General features: G+C 38.6%; 1 protein-coding gene across 1 annotated transcript in view; it reads left to right on the top strand.

Moving 5' to 3' along the window:
• Karybeta3 (karyopherin beta 3) overlaps positions 1 to 17,137 on the top strand; it is a 180,963-nt gene that overhangs the window by 146,294 nt on the left and 17,532 nt on the right. The window contains exons 10-13 of the mRNA XM_071683770.1: positions 9,475 to 9,693; positions 9,930 to 10,130; positions 13,626 to 13,814; positions 14,596 to 14,955. Of these exons, the coding sequence (XP_071539871.1) occupies positions 9,475 to 9,693; positions 9,930 to 10,130; positions 13,626 to 13,814; positions 14,596 to 14,955 (969 nt within the window). The remainder of the gene's footprint in view (positions 1 to 9,474; positions 9,694 to 9,929; positions 10,131 to 13,625; positions 13,815 to 14,595; positions 14,956 to 17,137) is intronic.

Raw genomic sequence — 17,137 nt, 5'->3', positions numbered from 1 at the left:
ACATCGCTCCAATTCACTCTATTCCTTGCCCTCCTTTCACCCTCCTGCATGTTCAGGCCCCGATGGAGAGAATGAATGAGGAAAGATTGACCAAGAGGATATATGTGTCGGAGGTGGAGGGAACGAGGAGAAGAGGGAGACCAAATTGGAGGTGGAAAGATGGAGTGAAAAAGATTTTGTGTGATCGGGGCCTGAACATGCAGGAGGGTGAAAGGAGGGCAAGGAATAGAGTGAATTGGAGCGATGTGGTATACCGGGGTTGACGTGATGTCAGTGGATTGAATCGGGGCATGTGAAGCGTCTGGGGTAAACCATGGAAAGCTGTGTAGGTATGTATATTTTGTGTGTGTGGACGTATGTATATACATGTGTATGGGGGTGGGTTGGGCCATTTCTTTCGTCTGTTTCCTTGCACTACCTCGCAAATGCGGGAGACAGAAAAAAAAAAATTATCCCTGGGGATAGGGGAGAAAGAATACTTCCCACGTATTCCCTGCGTGTCGTAGAAGGCGACTAAAAGTGGAGGGAGCCGGGGTGGAAATCCTCCCCTCTCGTTTTTTTTGATTTTCCAAAAGAAGGAACAGAGAACGAGGGCAGGTGAGGATATTCCCTCGGAGGCCCAGTCCTCTGTTCTTAATGCTATCTTGCTAACGCGGAAATGGCGAATAGTATGAAAGAAAGAAAGAATATATATATATATATATATATTATATATATATATATATATATATATATATATATATATATATATATATATATATTTTTTTTTTTTTTTTTTTTTTTTTTTTTTTTTTCAGATGACTTTGTTTATATAAGGCACAATGAAAACACTGTCGTTCTTTGACATGGCATTTTTTTAAATTTTGGCCTGTAATCATAATTACTTGTGTCACCTATTTTACAATGTACTTCAGTGTTGAAAAGAGGGATGTGACTTTTCCTGGATTTCCCAGGTTTTGTGCATTATATATGATTTTGGTTATTCTTGGGGATATGTACAAAACCAAGGAGAAAAGTGATGATGGGGTTTGGGTGCACAAGGGATTAGGCTCTCATCCCTTAAGGCTCATGATACCCCATGCTTGTCAGAATTGATTTGGCCTCGCAGTGGAGGTATGGACTGCTCCCCACAAAAGAATCATGCATTTACTCTAAGGAATATTGCATACTTATATTCAAGTGCTTTTGTGACATTCCCCTGAAGTTCACTTTTTTATGCTGCTGTAACTTTGGAAACAGCTGTCTTATGTTTATATTTTTGCTATAAATTCCCCTGTGTCTGGATATTTTTCTTTCTCATATATTGATGTAGGTGTAAAGAAAAAGTGGTTATAGAAGTGGTTGAAAACAGGTATGTTATTTTGATGGGTGAAACTTGCTTTGAGCTGTGGCAGTATCGTAACCATTGAGGTGGAGGTGCTGCTACTGTGAAAATTAAAAGAAGCTTTATAAGTTTCAGTACCCAGTTTTGCCAGAGTATCCAAGCCTTATTACTCCTCCTCTTGGTGACCTCATTGTTACACTCCTTAGGGGAGGCATTGCTCAGCTACATCACTACAGTACTTATGAATTTATACTAATTTTTTTTTTCTTTAAGCCTCGCTGCCTTAGGAAACACCGTGCTGGAGTTTGACTAAGAAGCTTAAAAGAGACAAGCAACTGAGGGTGATGGCACTGAATGTGAAAGGGATGACTGGTGGAGAGGCTTAAAAGTTGTAGTGTGGATGTGCTAGGGATTGGGAAAACTATATCCTTGCTCAGGGTGTATGGACTGAAAATGGAAAGGATGAATGCAAGTTATGGGAAGGTATGGAAGGACTTCTGGTATGGACAAGAGTGAGTGAAAATTATTGGGGCTGAGGAAAGAAGGATGTGCAATTCTGCTGTCACCACGAGTGTCTAAGGGTGTTACAGAGCATAGATGGAATGGATCAAGAATAGTGTGGTTGAAAGGAAAGACTGGGATTGTCTAGGCCTTCTTAAGGCTTCAAAAAGTCATGCAAAATTATCATGTATAGAAGTGGATAAGAAGTTACTAGTTCCCTTCCATGTTTTGTTGTTCTTCAACGTAGGGAAATTTGATTTGCTAAGATTTTCTAGCCATGACAGATAAAGAGTAATAATTAAAATTTTGCCAGGAAAATTGAATCCTCAGCACAGAAGTTTCATCATCACATCAGTTTATTTGGGCCTCAACCATTGATTAACGGGAATAAAATGAAATGCCACACATAAACCTGATCCTATCCTGTAAAATTTAGTGTGGCCAATCTCTAATCTTACTATTACAGATGCCAAATCATATGTATGTAAAACATTTAAAAAGTGATGAAATAAGGAAAATCAGTTAGATAATGACCAATTCATAATAGAAGAGTTTGAAGAGATCAAAATGTTACAGCCATCTCCCACGTGGAAAAACTTGGTCCTTATGTCTTGATGTTTTGGTTTGCTCTTGTTCATATTGCATATCGTGCTATGCATCATTGAGCGAGTCTATGGTGAGCTGGAGAAGAGTGAAGTCAATTCATCATGGCATCAGTTGTAGGTACAAAAGCTGGAAAATGTTATGAACTTTCTCGAAACAAAAGCATCTGCATCAAAACAGAATGAAGAATTCTTCACATATGTCAGGAAATACTTTCTTTGTGCATGTGATTATATACTCAAGAAGTTCTCCCTGAAGAATGAACTGATTCAGAATTCAAGTGTTCCTGATCCAAGGAAGAGTATGGATGCATACTTTTTTTCCAGAATCATGTTTGCTCTCCTGTCAGTTGCCCACAGCAGTGCTGAAGATGAGAGAATTTTCAGTGTGGTAAGGAAAGATTCTACTGAATTTTGCCCATGTCTTGGTGCACAAACATTATCTGATTTCCTCACACAGAAATTGTATAGCCATGCTAAAAAAAGAGTTATCAAGTGAAGTTCAGTGAAAGGCTTCTGGAGAAGTGCAAACAGGCAACCACTGCTTATAACTAAAAGCTCTTTAGTCAGGACTAAATATGTGTGGACAAGCAGATGTTAGAAGCTCTGTTGATTTAGTTAGAGAACCAAAAATGAAACATTGAAAGTGCATCTTTATTGCACATGGTTGAAAGTTTTGTTCCTTGTATTGCTTGTGGTTGTAAGTTTCGTTTTGTAAAGTTCCTTTTCTTTTCTCAAAAATCCCCCCCCCCCCCCCTCTCTCTCTCTCTCTCTCTCTCTCTCTCTCCTCTCTCTCTCTCTCTCTCTCTCTCTCTCTCTCTCTCTCTCTCTCTCTCTCTCTCTCTCTCTCTCTCTCTCTCTCTCTCTCTCTCTCTCTCTCTCTCTCTCTCTCTCTCTCTCTCTCTCTCTCTCTCTCTCTCTCTCTCTCTCTCTCTCTCTCTCTCTCTCTCTCTCTCTCTCTCTCTCTCTCTCTCTCTCTCTCTCTCTCTCTCTCTCTCTCTCTCTCTCTCTCTCTCTCTCTCTCTCTCTCTCTCTCTCTCTCTCTCTCTCTCTCCTCTCTCTCTCTCTCTCTCTCTCTCTCTCTCTCTCTCTCTCTCTCTCTCTCTCTCTCTCTCTCTCTCTCTCTCTCTCTCTCTCTCTCTCTCTCTCTCTCTCTCTCTCTCTCTCTCTCTCTCATCTCTCTCTCTCTCTCTCTCTCTCTCTCTCTCTCTCTCTCTCTCTCTCTCTCTCTCTCTCTCTCTCTCTCTCTCTCTCTCTCTCTCTCTCTCTCTCTCTCTCTCTCTCTCTCTCTCTCTCTCTCTCATAGGAGGAGGGAAGAATATGAAGAATGTTAAGAAGGTGATAGAGAAAAGTAGAGAGAGATTTGGAAGGAAGTTAAGTGAAAAGTTTTGGGACAATAAGAAACTTTCCTGGAAGTAGATGAAAAAGGAAAGAGGTGGAAGAGTGGAAATGTTAATGTGAGAAGTAAGGAAGGGGAGTTGCTGAGTCAAAAGGAGGAAGTGAAAGGAAGATGGAAAGATTATTATGAAAAATTAATGAAAAGTGGGAGAAGGGAGGCAGCAGTTGTTGCATGCTTGGGTATGGAGGATGGAAGGAAGGGAATACAAGTGCAAATGGCCCATAGCAAAAAGGGAAGCAAGAAGGGCAATAATTAGGTTGAAAGTAGGAAAGGGACCTGGGATGGATGGGATTATGGCTGAAATGCTTAAGTATGGAGGAGAAAGTGTGATACGAGTGGATGCGTCTGATATGTGATTTAGCACGGAAACAGAAGGTTGTGCCTGATGTTTGGGTGAACACCATTATTGTTCCTTTATTGAAAGGAAAAGTTGCTAAGGATATTGTAGCAATTATAGGGGAATAAGTCTGTTAAGTATACCAGGGAAAATGTGTGAATACAGAATAAGTGAAGAGCAAGGGTTTTTAGGAGAGGTAGATGATGTGTGGATCATAATTTTGTATTAAAAGAGTTTGACCATGGAAAAGTATTTAGTGAATGGCAAGAAGTTGTTTGCAGCTTTTATGGATCTGGAGAAAGTGTATGAGAGAGTTGAGTGAAATGCTTTATGGGATGTATTAAGGATATATGATGTAGGGTGACAGCTGTTGAATGGTGTAAAAGCTGTATGATGTCACCAAGGCATTTTGATATATATTTATAAATATATGGATGGGGTGATCAGAGAGTTGAAAGCAAAACTAGGGAAAAGGGGTGCATAGATGGAGTGTAGCGGAGATATGGTGGCTTGCAGCATTCCTGTTTGCAGATGATACAGTTTTGTTTGCTGAGAGTGAAGAAGAGCTGCAGAAGGTTGTGTGTATTATGAGATGTGTAAGTAGAGGAGATTGAAGGTAGATACAAGTGAAAGTGAAATAATGGTGTTTGAAAGGAAACTGAGTGAAATATAGATTTTGTAAAACCGTGTATGATGTCTTTATTGTCAAATTGCATGCATGATGCAAAATGAAAATCTTTATGGCTAGAAGGTTAATAAGTGTAAGAAACATAAGATAAAAATTATAAGATATCATGAATGTACCACATAAAGTATCACATAAAGAATCATTACTATTGCTCTCAGAAGCTATATCACAGAGGAGTTGCAGCATCTTTTGATGGTTAAATAGTAGGATGTTTTTTTGGCACAACTGATTTCCTGCATCTGTTGGTGTGCTGTATGAAAAGAGACAGTCTCCTTCCTGACCTTAGAAATTCATAGTATTGGTTTAGAGGATGGGTTGCATTTTGCACAATCTTCACCTGCTTCATTGTACATTCTTGATACAGCATATCTAATGTTTTAGTGTTTGTACCCAGTTTCCTAACTTCTCCTAAGAATTTTCTGAAGGTTATTTTTATCTTTACTGTTTACCTTGCCATACCAGGCAGTAATTGAAAAACATGAAATTGATTCTATAATTGACCTATAAAAGAAGATTAATTATTGCAGTTATGTAGAAAATTTAAGATACTTAGAAAGTGCAATCTTTGATTACATTCCTTATACACCATATCAGTATTTGCACCACCTTTTAACTGGTCATCTATGATAAAGTGTAGATGCTTGTACTGACTCCCTCTTTCTACATTTTCATTTTCAATTTTAATGAAATCTGGTACGTGTAATTTTCCCCCTAAAACATGTAATCTCTTTAGTTTTCTTCTCATTCAGGTGCAGATAATTTGTTTTACACCTCTCAACAAAGCAACTAACCTGTGCAGTATAATGACAATTATCATTTACGATATTACCTTTGATTACTGTATCATCAGCATATTTTGAAATAGTGCAGCTGCTAGAAACACTTATGCAGTCATTATTGTACAAACTGAACAAAGTAGGGGAATATAACTTATCCCTTGGGTGCACTTTTATTGGTAAAAATGATTTTGGATTTACTTTTATCTATCTTTTACACAGTGGCATCTGTTTAAAAAACTGAAGATTTATTTCAGTAAGTACAGTATAGGTCCTTCCCAAATAATTTATTTAACAAAATATGTGGCTGGATTGTATTAATGGCACAGCTAAATTCAGTGTTTAAGATTCTTGTTTGTGAGTTATATCTGTCTCAATGTTTGCTACTCTTGTTCATAAAAGTCAGACTTGCTTCCTTCACACTCCAATTTTTACAATATGCAAACTGCAGTTGATCGCTGAAATTATTTATATTTATGCTCTTACACAAATACTTTTTTATTATGTCTTCAAATCTTTAGGTCTTAAATCTCTGAACTCTTTAGGAAATGAGATTTTGGCAATTGGGTTCATTTCTGACAATTTCCATATGACAGGCACATATGTCAGGCACTACCCCTTGATCTAGTGAGTCCTTAGATAGTTGCTGAAGTATGGATATCAGTTGTTCAGCACATCCTTTAGTGCCTTTCCAGGCCTAATGCTCTTCTGGGACTGCAATACACATTCGTACGATATCGCAATTCTTTCATCATATCCTTCTTGAATAACTAACATATCATTACTGCACTAAGCAGTTTAAGGTAAAAGTCACTGGATCCTCTAATAGAATAATGAAGCAGGGAATGCAAAAAGAATGAATTGTTGAGTGGTAGAATGGATGAATTGTAACTCTTTGAAGTGGTTTTAGCATGTGGAAAGAATGCAAGACTGGGAGTTTACAAGCAGTGTATGACATTTCAGTTAAAGGGGTTGTTGAAAGTGGAAGAACACCTTGACATGTGCAAATAGGGTGGAGGAATACTGGGGGTAGAGAAATAGAGGAAGAATGCCTGGAATGATGTATGCGAGGGAGGCATTTAAGGACAGGGTAAGTGTAAATTCTTTTGCCTTGGCCACCCCTTGATGGGAGTTCCCAGGGGAATGGGCATCAGAGATATAGATGGAAACTTGCATAGCATAATACAGTGCATTTGTCTGTGTACCTAGGATTGATAACATGGCTTATTAATGTTACAATAGATTGTCATGAACGGTTTTTGATATTTTGGACCCTAGTTGGTTCCCATCCATCATCTGGGGTGACCTGGGTTGTAATTGCTTCTTGTTAATAGCCCTTAAATGCTTACAGTCAGTTTTAATTTGTGATGTTTTCTCCTCCTCCCCCTGTGATATTGTATGCATGCTATTTTTGGGTCAAACTTTATCTAGTTTTACATATTTATGCTTGTAACTATAGGTTGTTGGTATGCACTGACTGAGGAGGTACTACTGTTATGGTGTTAGGAGGAGTACACAAGTTTCCCCTCCCTGGCCTTTTTTGCTCCAAATACTTGTGGGTTGCTGGAATTTAGTCCATATTTCACATAGTACTTGACAGCACACTGTGCACAGGATTCTTATCCAAAAAAGCAAATGTTCTTTATCCCTGGGAATAGAAGTAAGAAAATTACCCGTTATTCTCTGGGAGCCTTTGGAATTTCTTTTGGTCCCCCTCTAAGTTGATGCAGTGTTTCATTTCATTTCCTTCATGACCTTTGCATCATCTGCACGCATGTATGTGAGTCCTTACTTTCTGGCAAGTCCTTCACCTGGATCAAAAAGAGTAGTGATATCAGAACAGAACCCTTTGGCACACCACTGGTGACCTCCACCCTTTAGAAGAATGACCCTCGGTCATGTTTTTTTTAGTTCCCTGTCACTGTAATACTCTTCTGTCCATTGGAGGAGTGTCCTTAATATTCCTGCCTAGTGATCCAGCTTCTTGATTATCCTCTGATGTTGCACAGTTTTGAATGCTTTCTGACTGGTCACATACGAACAGTCCACCCAGCCTTACTTGTTGTTTAAGAGAGTGTTCACTCTCTCATTGAAATCAAAAAGGTTCATCACATGACTTTGTTTCCTTAAAATCTTGTTGACTAATTTAGTTAATTTCTCCTGTGTAGAAAGTCATCCATTTTCTTTCCATTCATATGTCATTAGGCTGAACCAGGGTATCTGGAGCAGTCAAGTTAAACATGGGATTGGGCTTGGGACTTGTCTGTGGATGATGATCTTTGGTTTCATAGCATTGTATATAACTGCTTAGACAGTGGATGTGAGCCAGCGAGTTCTATGTTTCCTATGTTCATGACACTACCTTGTTAAAGTAGGAAATCACGAACAGTTATGAAGACATGATTATGCTCAGTTATCTGCTGATGCACCATATTCAGGATTATAGCAACTTGTGAGTCTTGCCAGTGTGTTATTGTTGTAACATTCTGCAAGTTTCTTTCTTACAACTCTCATGCCAGCATATTCTCTATCAATATTGTTATCTTATTTTTTCATCATAGTTGCTCTGTTTGTTATGTGTCCATTCACTGTTTTAGATTTATCTTGATAGTACACTTAACATGATATTTTGGGACTGGATGTGTGCAGCTGAGGCTTTTGTTTATTAGTTCCTGACCCCAACATTGTGAATGTAAGAAAAGTAATTATTTATAGAAAAGGACTTTCAGGAAAAATTATTGTGAAACATTTGAAAATTGATAGTCTTTTGTTGTTTTTTACAATCTCAGCATTACTTCTTTGTGTGTTACCACTTTGTATATTAGTTTCACTTAAGCACAAAGCATTATATACATCCGATTTTCTGCATGGATCTTGTTAGATTTTGAATTTTTTAAATTTTGGTAAATATTTGTAAAAGCTTCCATTATCATATACTTTGTTTCTCTACCCCTCCCTTCTTTCCTTTTGTGAAACATTGTCTTGTGGCTTTGCTTATTCACTTTTCCCTGTATTTTTTACAGCTTCATTTGTGCTCCAGTCTTTTTTTTCCCATCTTTGTTGAAATAGTCTATATCATTCTTAATACTGTGATTCTTTTTTAGTGCAAGAGAGAGAGAGAGAGAGAGAGAGAGAGAGAGAGAGAGAGAGAGAGAGAGAGAGAGAGAGAGAGAGAGAGAGATTATATGCATATTTGGCATTAAAGATTGATATTATTGATAGTATTATAGGATTAAGGCACTAAACATTTAATTGAGTAATAAGGATTATTGAAAATCCAGGGGACTTTTATTTTATGTGTGGGGTGTAGAGACTATTTGGCCACTTGATTGAACCATGTATGGTAGTTGTGCTGGATGCAAAGGCCCAAGTTGGAACAATGGACTCAGATGTTTTATGTGAAGTTGTAGTGCTAAGTAAGCTATTTGATTTAATGATGTGTGAATATGAGTATTAATAGGTTTTGATTGATACTAAGGCTCAAGATATATTTCTCTGTGGGATATTGTATTCACAAGAGAGGTTGCTACAGTTGAATTTGAAAGTGTAAAGTTTTTTTAGATTATATTGCAAACACTGTTTTGCCTTTTTTTTTTATGAAGAAACGGGTACAGTGAGTTGAGAATAGACTTCAGTATTAAACCTCTGTAAATAAGGAACTCTTGGTGTTTATTAAAAGTTTTTTTTGCAAAACTTAAATATGCTGACTTAAGTTAATGCATTATTTTGTCAGATTTCTCGAATTAAGGTAATTTAGTATTTTCAGGGTTGTTACCTACATTTATTGAAAATATTTGAATTGAGGAAAGAATGCAAGAGTTGATAATAGTTTTCCTTTTCTTTTCAGTTGATGGAATGTGGCACAAAGTTAGTTTTAGAGCAAGTTGTTACAACAATTGCATCAGTGGCCGACACAGCTGAAGAAAAGTTTGTTGAATATTATGACCGCTTCATTCCTTGCCTCATGTACATCATTGAAAATGCTAATTCTACAGACTTGAGACTTTTACGAGGGAAAACTATTGAGTGTGTTTCTCTCATTGGTCTAGCAGTTGGAGCTGATAAAGTGAGTGCAAGCTTCATAAAACCTGATATGTGAAAATTTTATTCCAAATTCAACTCTTGTAAGATGTTTTATTTGATGATATACTCATTCCATGTTTATATGTTGAGATATTAAGTGATGCTGCATACTTGTAAGTTAAACTAGATATCAGTCTTTGAAATTTAGGGCTGTTTATTGAACAAAGTTTTGTATCTTATATTTTTGTATATTATACTAAATTTTGACAATCCTTTTAGTTCCTTACCGATGCTGGGAAGATGATGGATCTCCTTTTAAAAGCCCAGACTAACCAGGAAGAAATGGCTGACGATGATCCCCAGGTGTCCTACCTTATCTCTGCATGGGCTCGCATATGTAAGATAATGGGGAAACGCTTTGAACCTTACCTGCCCCTTGTTATGGGACCAGTGTTGAAGACAGCATCTTTGAAACCAGAAGTAAGGGAATAATTTAATATTTACTGTTACTAGTTTTTCTGACAATGAGAGGTCATTAGATACTGGGCTTTATGAAGCTGCAACATAGATTACAAGCTGAATAACTGGAGTCATCCTTAAAGAAAATAGGAAGACCTTGTTCAAGGTTGTGCATAGGCCAGATAGGTCAGGTAGTTAGTCTCAGACCTTGCTTAGATGATTCTTGATCTTTTTTTATCGAGTTCACAAACACTGCACTTTCTGTCTGGGTTAAAGCAAACTGCTTATGTACTTTAATGGCCCAGGATCCCATTCTCTTCTATTCTTTCAGCTCTCATGGAGCTGCATATTCCCATGGAGTGGGGCCTTAAGTCAAGAAATATGATGATGAGTGTGTGTCTGTGTGAAGTGAGTGCAGGATAATTGAGAGTAATTGTTCTGTATCATCAGTATGGAAGTTGTATTTTAATTTTTTTTTTTTTTTTTTTAGAGAGAGAGAGAGAGAGATAGAGAGAGAGAGAGAGAGAGAGAGAGAGAGAGAGAGAGAGAGAGAGAGAGAGAAGCAGACAGACAGAGTTGATGTCCAGAATGCTGTCTAGAAAGTGCAGTTTGTACATACTTAGGATTTGTAGTTTTAGATAGGTTTGTGTTTAATACTGGGTTACAAGTGTGTGTTTGTTTAATGCTTGTTCAGTCATTACTGTGTAAGTGTTTATGACTAAGGTGTGGAGCAAGGGTAAGTTTTTTGTTTCTACAAAGGTGCTTGTGGTTGTTACAGGGTGATTTGGATAGGAAGTTTTTTTGGTGTTGCAAAGAATTAAGCTTGATAATGTTTGCTTATGTCAGGGTAGATGACCGGACAGATGAAGTTTAGTTCAGAGTGGAATAGATGAATTGTTGTAGATGATGCAGAATTATTCTATTCCCAGTTCAAAACTGATGTCAGTAATTGTTCTGAGGGCAATTCAGTTTCTTTATGCCGTTTTTTGTTGATGTTTGCAGAGTGGAAAGTAAATGTCACTTTATATCAGGTACCTTATTATAGGCTCTCATAACTTCAAGGCTGCACTGTATTCAGCAGCAGAGAAATATTGGTATTTCTTCACATAAGTCTCCTTTCCAAATTCACTTACTCTTATCATTCTCTTTTCTTTGACACTGTCTCCTCTTTTTTGAAAACCTCAACAGATCTTCAGCCTCGCCTCCACAAGACAGCGATAAGACATTCTGCCAGCTGCCCCTCCCAGCACATTTATATCCAAAAGTCTCTCTTTTACGTGCCTAGCAATTAATATGTAATCTAATAACAACCTTTGACCATCTCTCCTACTCACATATGTTTACTTGTGTATATCTCTTTTTAAACCAGGTATTCCCAGTCAGTCTTCTTACAGCACACAACTCCACAAGCTCTTCACCATTTCCTTTCTTGACATTGAATACACTCAGTACCTCAATTTTAGCCTCAGCTGCTATATGAATTATCTTTGCATTTAAATTACCCATGACTTATACCTGGTCTCTCATATCAAAACTGTTGATACACTCACTCAGCTGCTTCCAAAACATTTGCCTCTCATAATCTCTCTTCTCTTGGCCAGGTGCATAAGCACCAATAATCACTCATCTCTCACCGTCCACTTTCAGTTTTACCTGTGACAATGTAGAATTTACTTATGTCCAGCACCAATCAGTACATTGGTTGGTCTGTATTGATTGGTGCTTGATGTCAGTACTCTGTTTTGATATTAGGATTTAGATAATTTCAAGTACTGGCACATAATGAGGTGGATTGTCTCCTTGAAACATGAACAGAAAAATGACATATTTAGTAAAATTGTACGAACGCCTGTACAATGCACATATACTTATGACTTGCACATATTTATTTATTTATTTTTTTTTTTTTATTATACTTTGTCGCTGTCTCCCACGTTAGCAAGGTAGCACAAGGAAACAGACGAAAGAATGGCCCAGCCCACCCACATACACGTGTATGTACATAAATGCCCACACATGCACCTATACATACCTATATATTTCAACATATACATACATGTACATACACAAACATATACATAGATATACACATGTACATATTCATACTTGCTGCCTTCATCCATTCCTGTCGCCGCCCTGCCACACATGAAATGGCACCCCCCTCCCCTGCACGCATGTGAGGTAGCACTAGAAAAAGACAACAAAGGCCACATTCGTTCACACTCAGCCTCTAGCCGTTATGTGTAATACACTGAAACCACAGCTCCCTTTCCACATTCAGGCCCCTTAAGACTTTCCCCATGTTTTACCCCAAACGCTTCACATGCCCTGGATCAATCCATTGACAGCACGTCGACCCTGGTACACCACATTGTTCCAATTCACTCTTTTTCTTGCACGCCTTTCACCCTCCTGTATGTTCAGGCCCCGATCACTCAAACTCTTTTTCTCTCCATCCTTCCACCTCCAATTTGGTCTCCCACTTCTCTTCATTCCCTCCACCTCTGACACATATATCCGATTCTTGGTCAATCTTTCCACACTCATTCTCTCCATGTGACCAAATGATTTCAATACACCCTCTTCTTCTCTCTCAGCCATACTCTTTTCATTACGACACATATCTCTTACCCTTTGATTACTTACTCGATCAAACCACCTCACACCACACATTGTCCTCAAACATCTCATTTCCAACACATCCACCCTCCGCACAACCCCATCTATAGCCCATGCCTCGCAACCATATAACATTGTTGGAATCACTATTCTTTCAAACATACCCATCTTTGCTCTCAAAGATAACGTTCTTGCCTTCCACACATTTTTCAATGCTTCCATGTACATATGTACATAATCATCCTTGCTTGCCTTCATCCATTCTTGGCGCTACCCCACCCCACAGGAAACTGCAACACTATCCCTCTGCTTCAGCGAGGTAGCGCCAGGAAAACAGACAAAATTGGCCACATTTGTTCAAACTCAGTCTCTAGCTGTGATGTTTAATGCATCAACACCATAGCTTCCTCTCCACATCCAGGCCCCACAGACCTTTCCTTGGTTTATTCTGGATATTTCATGTGCCCAGGTTCAGTCCATTGACAGCATATCGACATCAGTATACCACATTGTTCCAGTTCACTCTGTTCCTTGCATGTGTCTCACCCTCCAGTATGTTCAGGCCCCAATCACTCAAAATGATCTTTACTATCATTCCACCTCCAATTTGGTCTCCTGCTTCTCCTTGTTCCCTCCACCCTGACACATATATCCTCTTTGTCAATCTTTCCTCATTCATTCTCTCCATATGTCCAAACCATTTCAACACACCCTCTTCTGCTCTCTTAACCACACTTTTTATTTCCACATCTCTTACCCTTTCATTACTCACTTGATCAAACCACCTCACATCACATATCGTCTTTGAACATTTCACTTCCAATTCTAATTTTTTAATCTCCATGTTCATTGGTAATGCTAATTGTTCTCTTGCTCTTTCTATCCCTCTCCATTCAGGTTGCCTTGTTGGACAATGAAGATATGAATGCTGTAGATGGTGATGATGACTGGCAGTTTGTATCCATTGGAGAGCAGCAAAACTTTGGTATTCGAACAGCAGGACTAGAAGAAAAGGCCACTGCTTGTCAGATGCTTGTATGTTATGCCAGGGAATTGAAGGAAGGTTTTGCTGACTATACAGAACAGGTAAGATATATCAGTGATTCATGGTGACTTAGTACAAGTAAGATGTGTTAGTTAAGATACTGTCATTGTTCAAATACCACAAGAACTTATTTGAGAATAGATGTATTCAGAAAATCTATATATGTCTATCTGTATGTCTATCTATCTATCTATCTATATTATGCCTGATCTCTTTGGAACTTTCCACAAGGGGTTGACCACGGCAAAAGATTCTCCTTAAGTGTTGAACTCTTTTGCTACTTCTTATCCTCTAGTGCCTCGCCCTTAACAGGCTGCTGGTAGAGAGCAACTCTAGTGCAGTGTTTTCAGAGGCTCCTACCTAATTTTCCTACCAACTACTTGTACTTAATGTGTTGACTTAATATTCCTGCCCATGTTACAACCTACTACTACTACCTAATACTCCTGCATACTACTTCTACTTAGTGTTTCTACCTAAAGCTCCTGTCTAATTTTTCCATATATTGCTCCTCAGAATAATGGTACATAAAAGAAACTGAATCATATGCTGGTTATGGAAGTCCCATTTCTGCAAACAATTAATGTATTGAGATTTTATGAATCCAAGTTTGCTTTCATGGAAGGTTAAGTCTCAAACCACAGTAAATCACATTACAGAGAACCTGGTGAATCCAAGTTTTTCTTGGAAGGTTAAGCCTCAGTCCACAATAAATTTCATTGCTTAGAAAGAGCAAAATTTAATTTCTTTCTTTATCATTATGACCACCATGTTCACTGCATTTCAAGATGCTCTTCATAAATCTTTATTCCAATTTCTTAGGTTGTGAAGCTAATGGTCCCAATGCTCAAATTCTACTTCCACGATGGGGTAAGAACAGCGGCAGCAGAGTCTCTTCCTTTCCTCTTAGAATGTGCAAAAATAAAAGGACCTCAGTACTTAGCTGAAATGTGGCAGTACATGTGCCCAGAGCTATTAAAGGCAATTGAGACAGAGCCAGAAAGTGAAGTTCTGTCAGAGCATATGTATGCCATGGCAAAATCCATTGAAGTCTTGGGAATGGGTTGCCTCACAAATGATCAAATGACAGAATTGATTAGAATTCTAGATAAGTCACTTAAAGAACATTTTGAGCGAGCTGTCAAGAGACAAGAGAAGCGCAAGGATGAAGATTATGATGAGGTATGTGCTTAATGAAATGCGTTTTGAAATACTTTTTACTAACAGTGCTTTAACCTGTATTTCCCTCTCAGTGAACTGGACTTAGTTTTTGATGTAAAAACTGTAAATTTGTTGAAACTTAGCTTTTGATGTCACAGTAGGGAAAATGCAAATTTGTTGAAATTCTTCTTATTGCATACTGATGTTTAGATAGGAATCAGTTTTTGATGTCACAGTAGGGAAAATGCAAATTTGTTGAAATTCTTCTTATTGCATACTGATGTTTAGATAGGAATCAGATCCTCTTCAGTTTCACCATGACCATTTTCTACCTTTAATGAACTTTGCAGAATGTGTTCATTAGTCACACACAACACTATATTTTGTATGACAAAACACATCCATGGTGCTACATTGTGGATGATATGTCTAATCCTCAAAAGATCTAATTGAGATTCATATCTAACCCATTAGTCAGAGTTTTTGGTATTTCAAAGTAAATATCTCTCATATGATCAGGGTCTTGAGTGATCCTTTCATCAATAGAGCCTCCAGTGCAGGATTGCATCTTGTTTATGGGGATAGGGGAGAAAGAATACTTCCCACGCATTCCTCATGTGTCGTAGAAGGCGACTAAAGGGGACAGGAGCGGGGGGCCAGAAATCCTCCCCTCCTTGTATTTTAACTTTCTAAAAGGGGAAACAGAAGAAGGAGTCATGCGAGGAGTGCTCATCCTCCTCGAAGGCTCAGATTGGGGTTTCTAAATGTGTGTGGATGTAACCAAGATGAGAAAAAAGGAGAGATAGGTAGTATGTTTCAGGAAAGGAACCTGGATGTTTTGGCTCTGAGTGAAACGAAGCTCAAGGGTAAAGGGGAAGAGTGGTTTGGAAATGTCTTGGGAGTAAAGTCGGTTAGTGAGAGGACAAGAGCAAGGAAAGGAGTAGCACTACTCCTGAAACAGGATTTGTGGGAGTATGTGATAGAGTGTAAGAAAGTAAATTCTAGATTGATATGGGTAAAACTGAAAGTTGATGGAGAGAGATGGGTGATTATTGATGCATATGCACCTGGGCATGAGAAGAAAGATCATGAGAGGCAAGTGTTTTGGGAGCAGCTGAATGAGTGTGTTAGTCGTTTTGATGCACAAGACTGGGTTATAGTGATGGGTGATTTGAATGCAAAGGTGAGTAATGTGGCAGTTGAGGGAATGATTAGTATACATGGGGTGTTCAGTGTTGTAAATGGAAATGGTGAACAGCTTGTAGATTTATGTGCTGGAAAAGGACTGGTGATTGGGAATACCTGGTTTAAAAAGCGAGATATACATAAGTATTCGTATGTAAGGAGAGATGGCCTGAGAGCGTTATTGGATTACGTGTTAATTGATAGGCGCGCAAAAGAGACTTTTGGATGTTAATGTGTTGAGAGGTGCAACTGGAGGGATGTCTAATCATTATCTTGTGGAGGTGAAGGTGAAGATTTGTAGGGGTTTTCAGAAAAGAAGAGAGAATGTTGGGGTGAAGAGGGTGGTGAGAGTAAGTGAGCTTGGGAAGGAGACTTGTGTGAGGAAGTACCAGGAGAGACTGAGTACAGAATGGAAAAAGGTGAGAATAAAGGAGGTAAGGGAAGTTGGGAAGGAATGGGGTGTATTTAGGGAAGCAGTGATGGCTTGCGCAAAAGATGTTTGTGGCATGAGAAGTGTAGGAGGTGGGTTGATTAGAAAGAGTAGTGAGTGGTGGGATGAAGAAGTAAGATTATTAGTGAAAGAAGAGAGAGGCATTTGGACGATTTTTGCAGGGAAAAAATGCAAATGAGTGGGAGATGTATAAAAGAAAGAGGCAGGAGGTCAAGAGAAAGGTGCAAGAGGTGAAAAAGAGGGCAAATGAGAGTTGGGGTGAGAGAGTATCATTAAATTTTAGGGAGAATAAAAAGATGTTTTGGAAGGAGGTAGATAAAGTGCGTAAGACAAGGGAGCAAATGGGAACTTCAGTGAATGGGGCTAATGGGGAGGTGATAACAAGTAGTGGTGATGTGAGAAGGAGATGGAGTGAGTATTTTGAAGGTTTGTTGAATGTGTTTGATGATAGAGTGACAGATATAGGGTGTTTTGGTCGAGGTGGTGTGCAAAGTGAGAGGGTTAGGGAAAATGATTTGGCAAACAGAGAAGAGGTAGTAAAAGCTTTGCAGAAGATGAAAGCCGGCA

This window comes from Panulirus ornatus, chromosome 37, assembly GCF_036320965.1.
Source record: "Panulirus ornatus isolate Po-2019 chromosome 37, ASM3632096v1, whole genome shotgun sequence".
Taxonomy (NCBI): domain Eukaryota; kingdom Metazoa; phylum Arthropoda; class Malacostraca; order Decapoda; family Palinuridae; genus Panulirus; species Panulirus ornatus.
The sequence above is the reverse complement of the archived record's forward strand: the minus strand, read 5'-3'. Positions and strand labels throughout refer to the sequence as shown.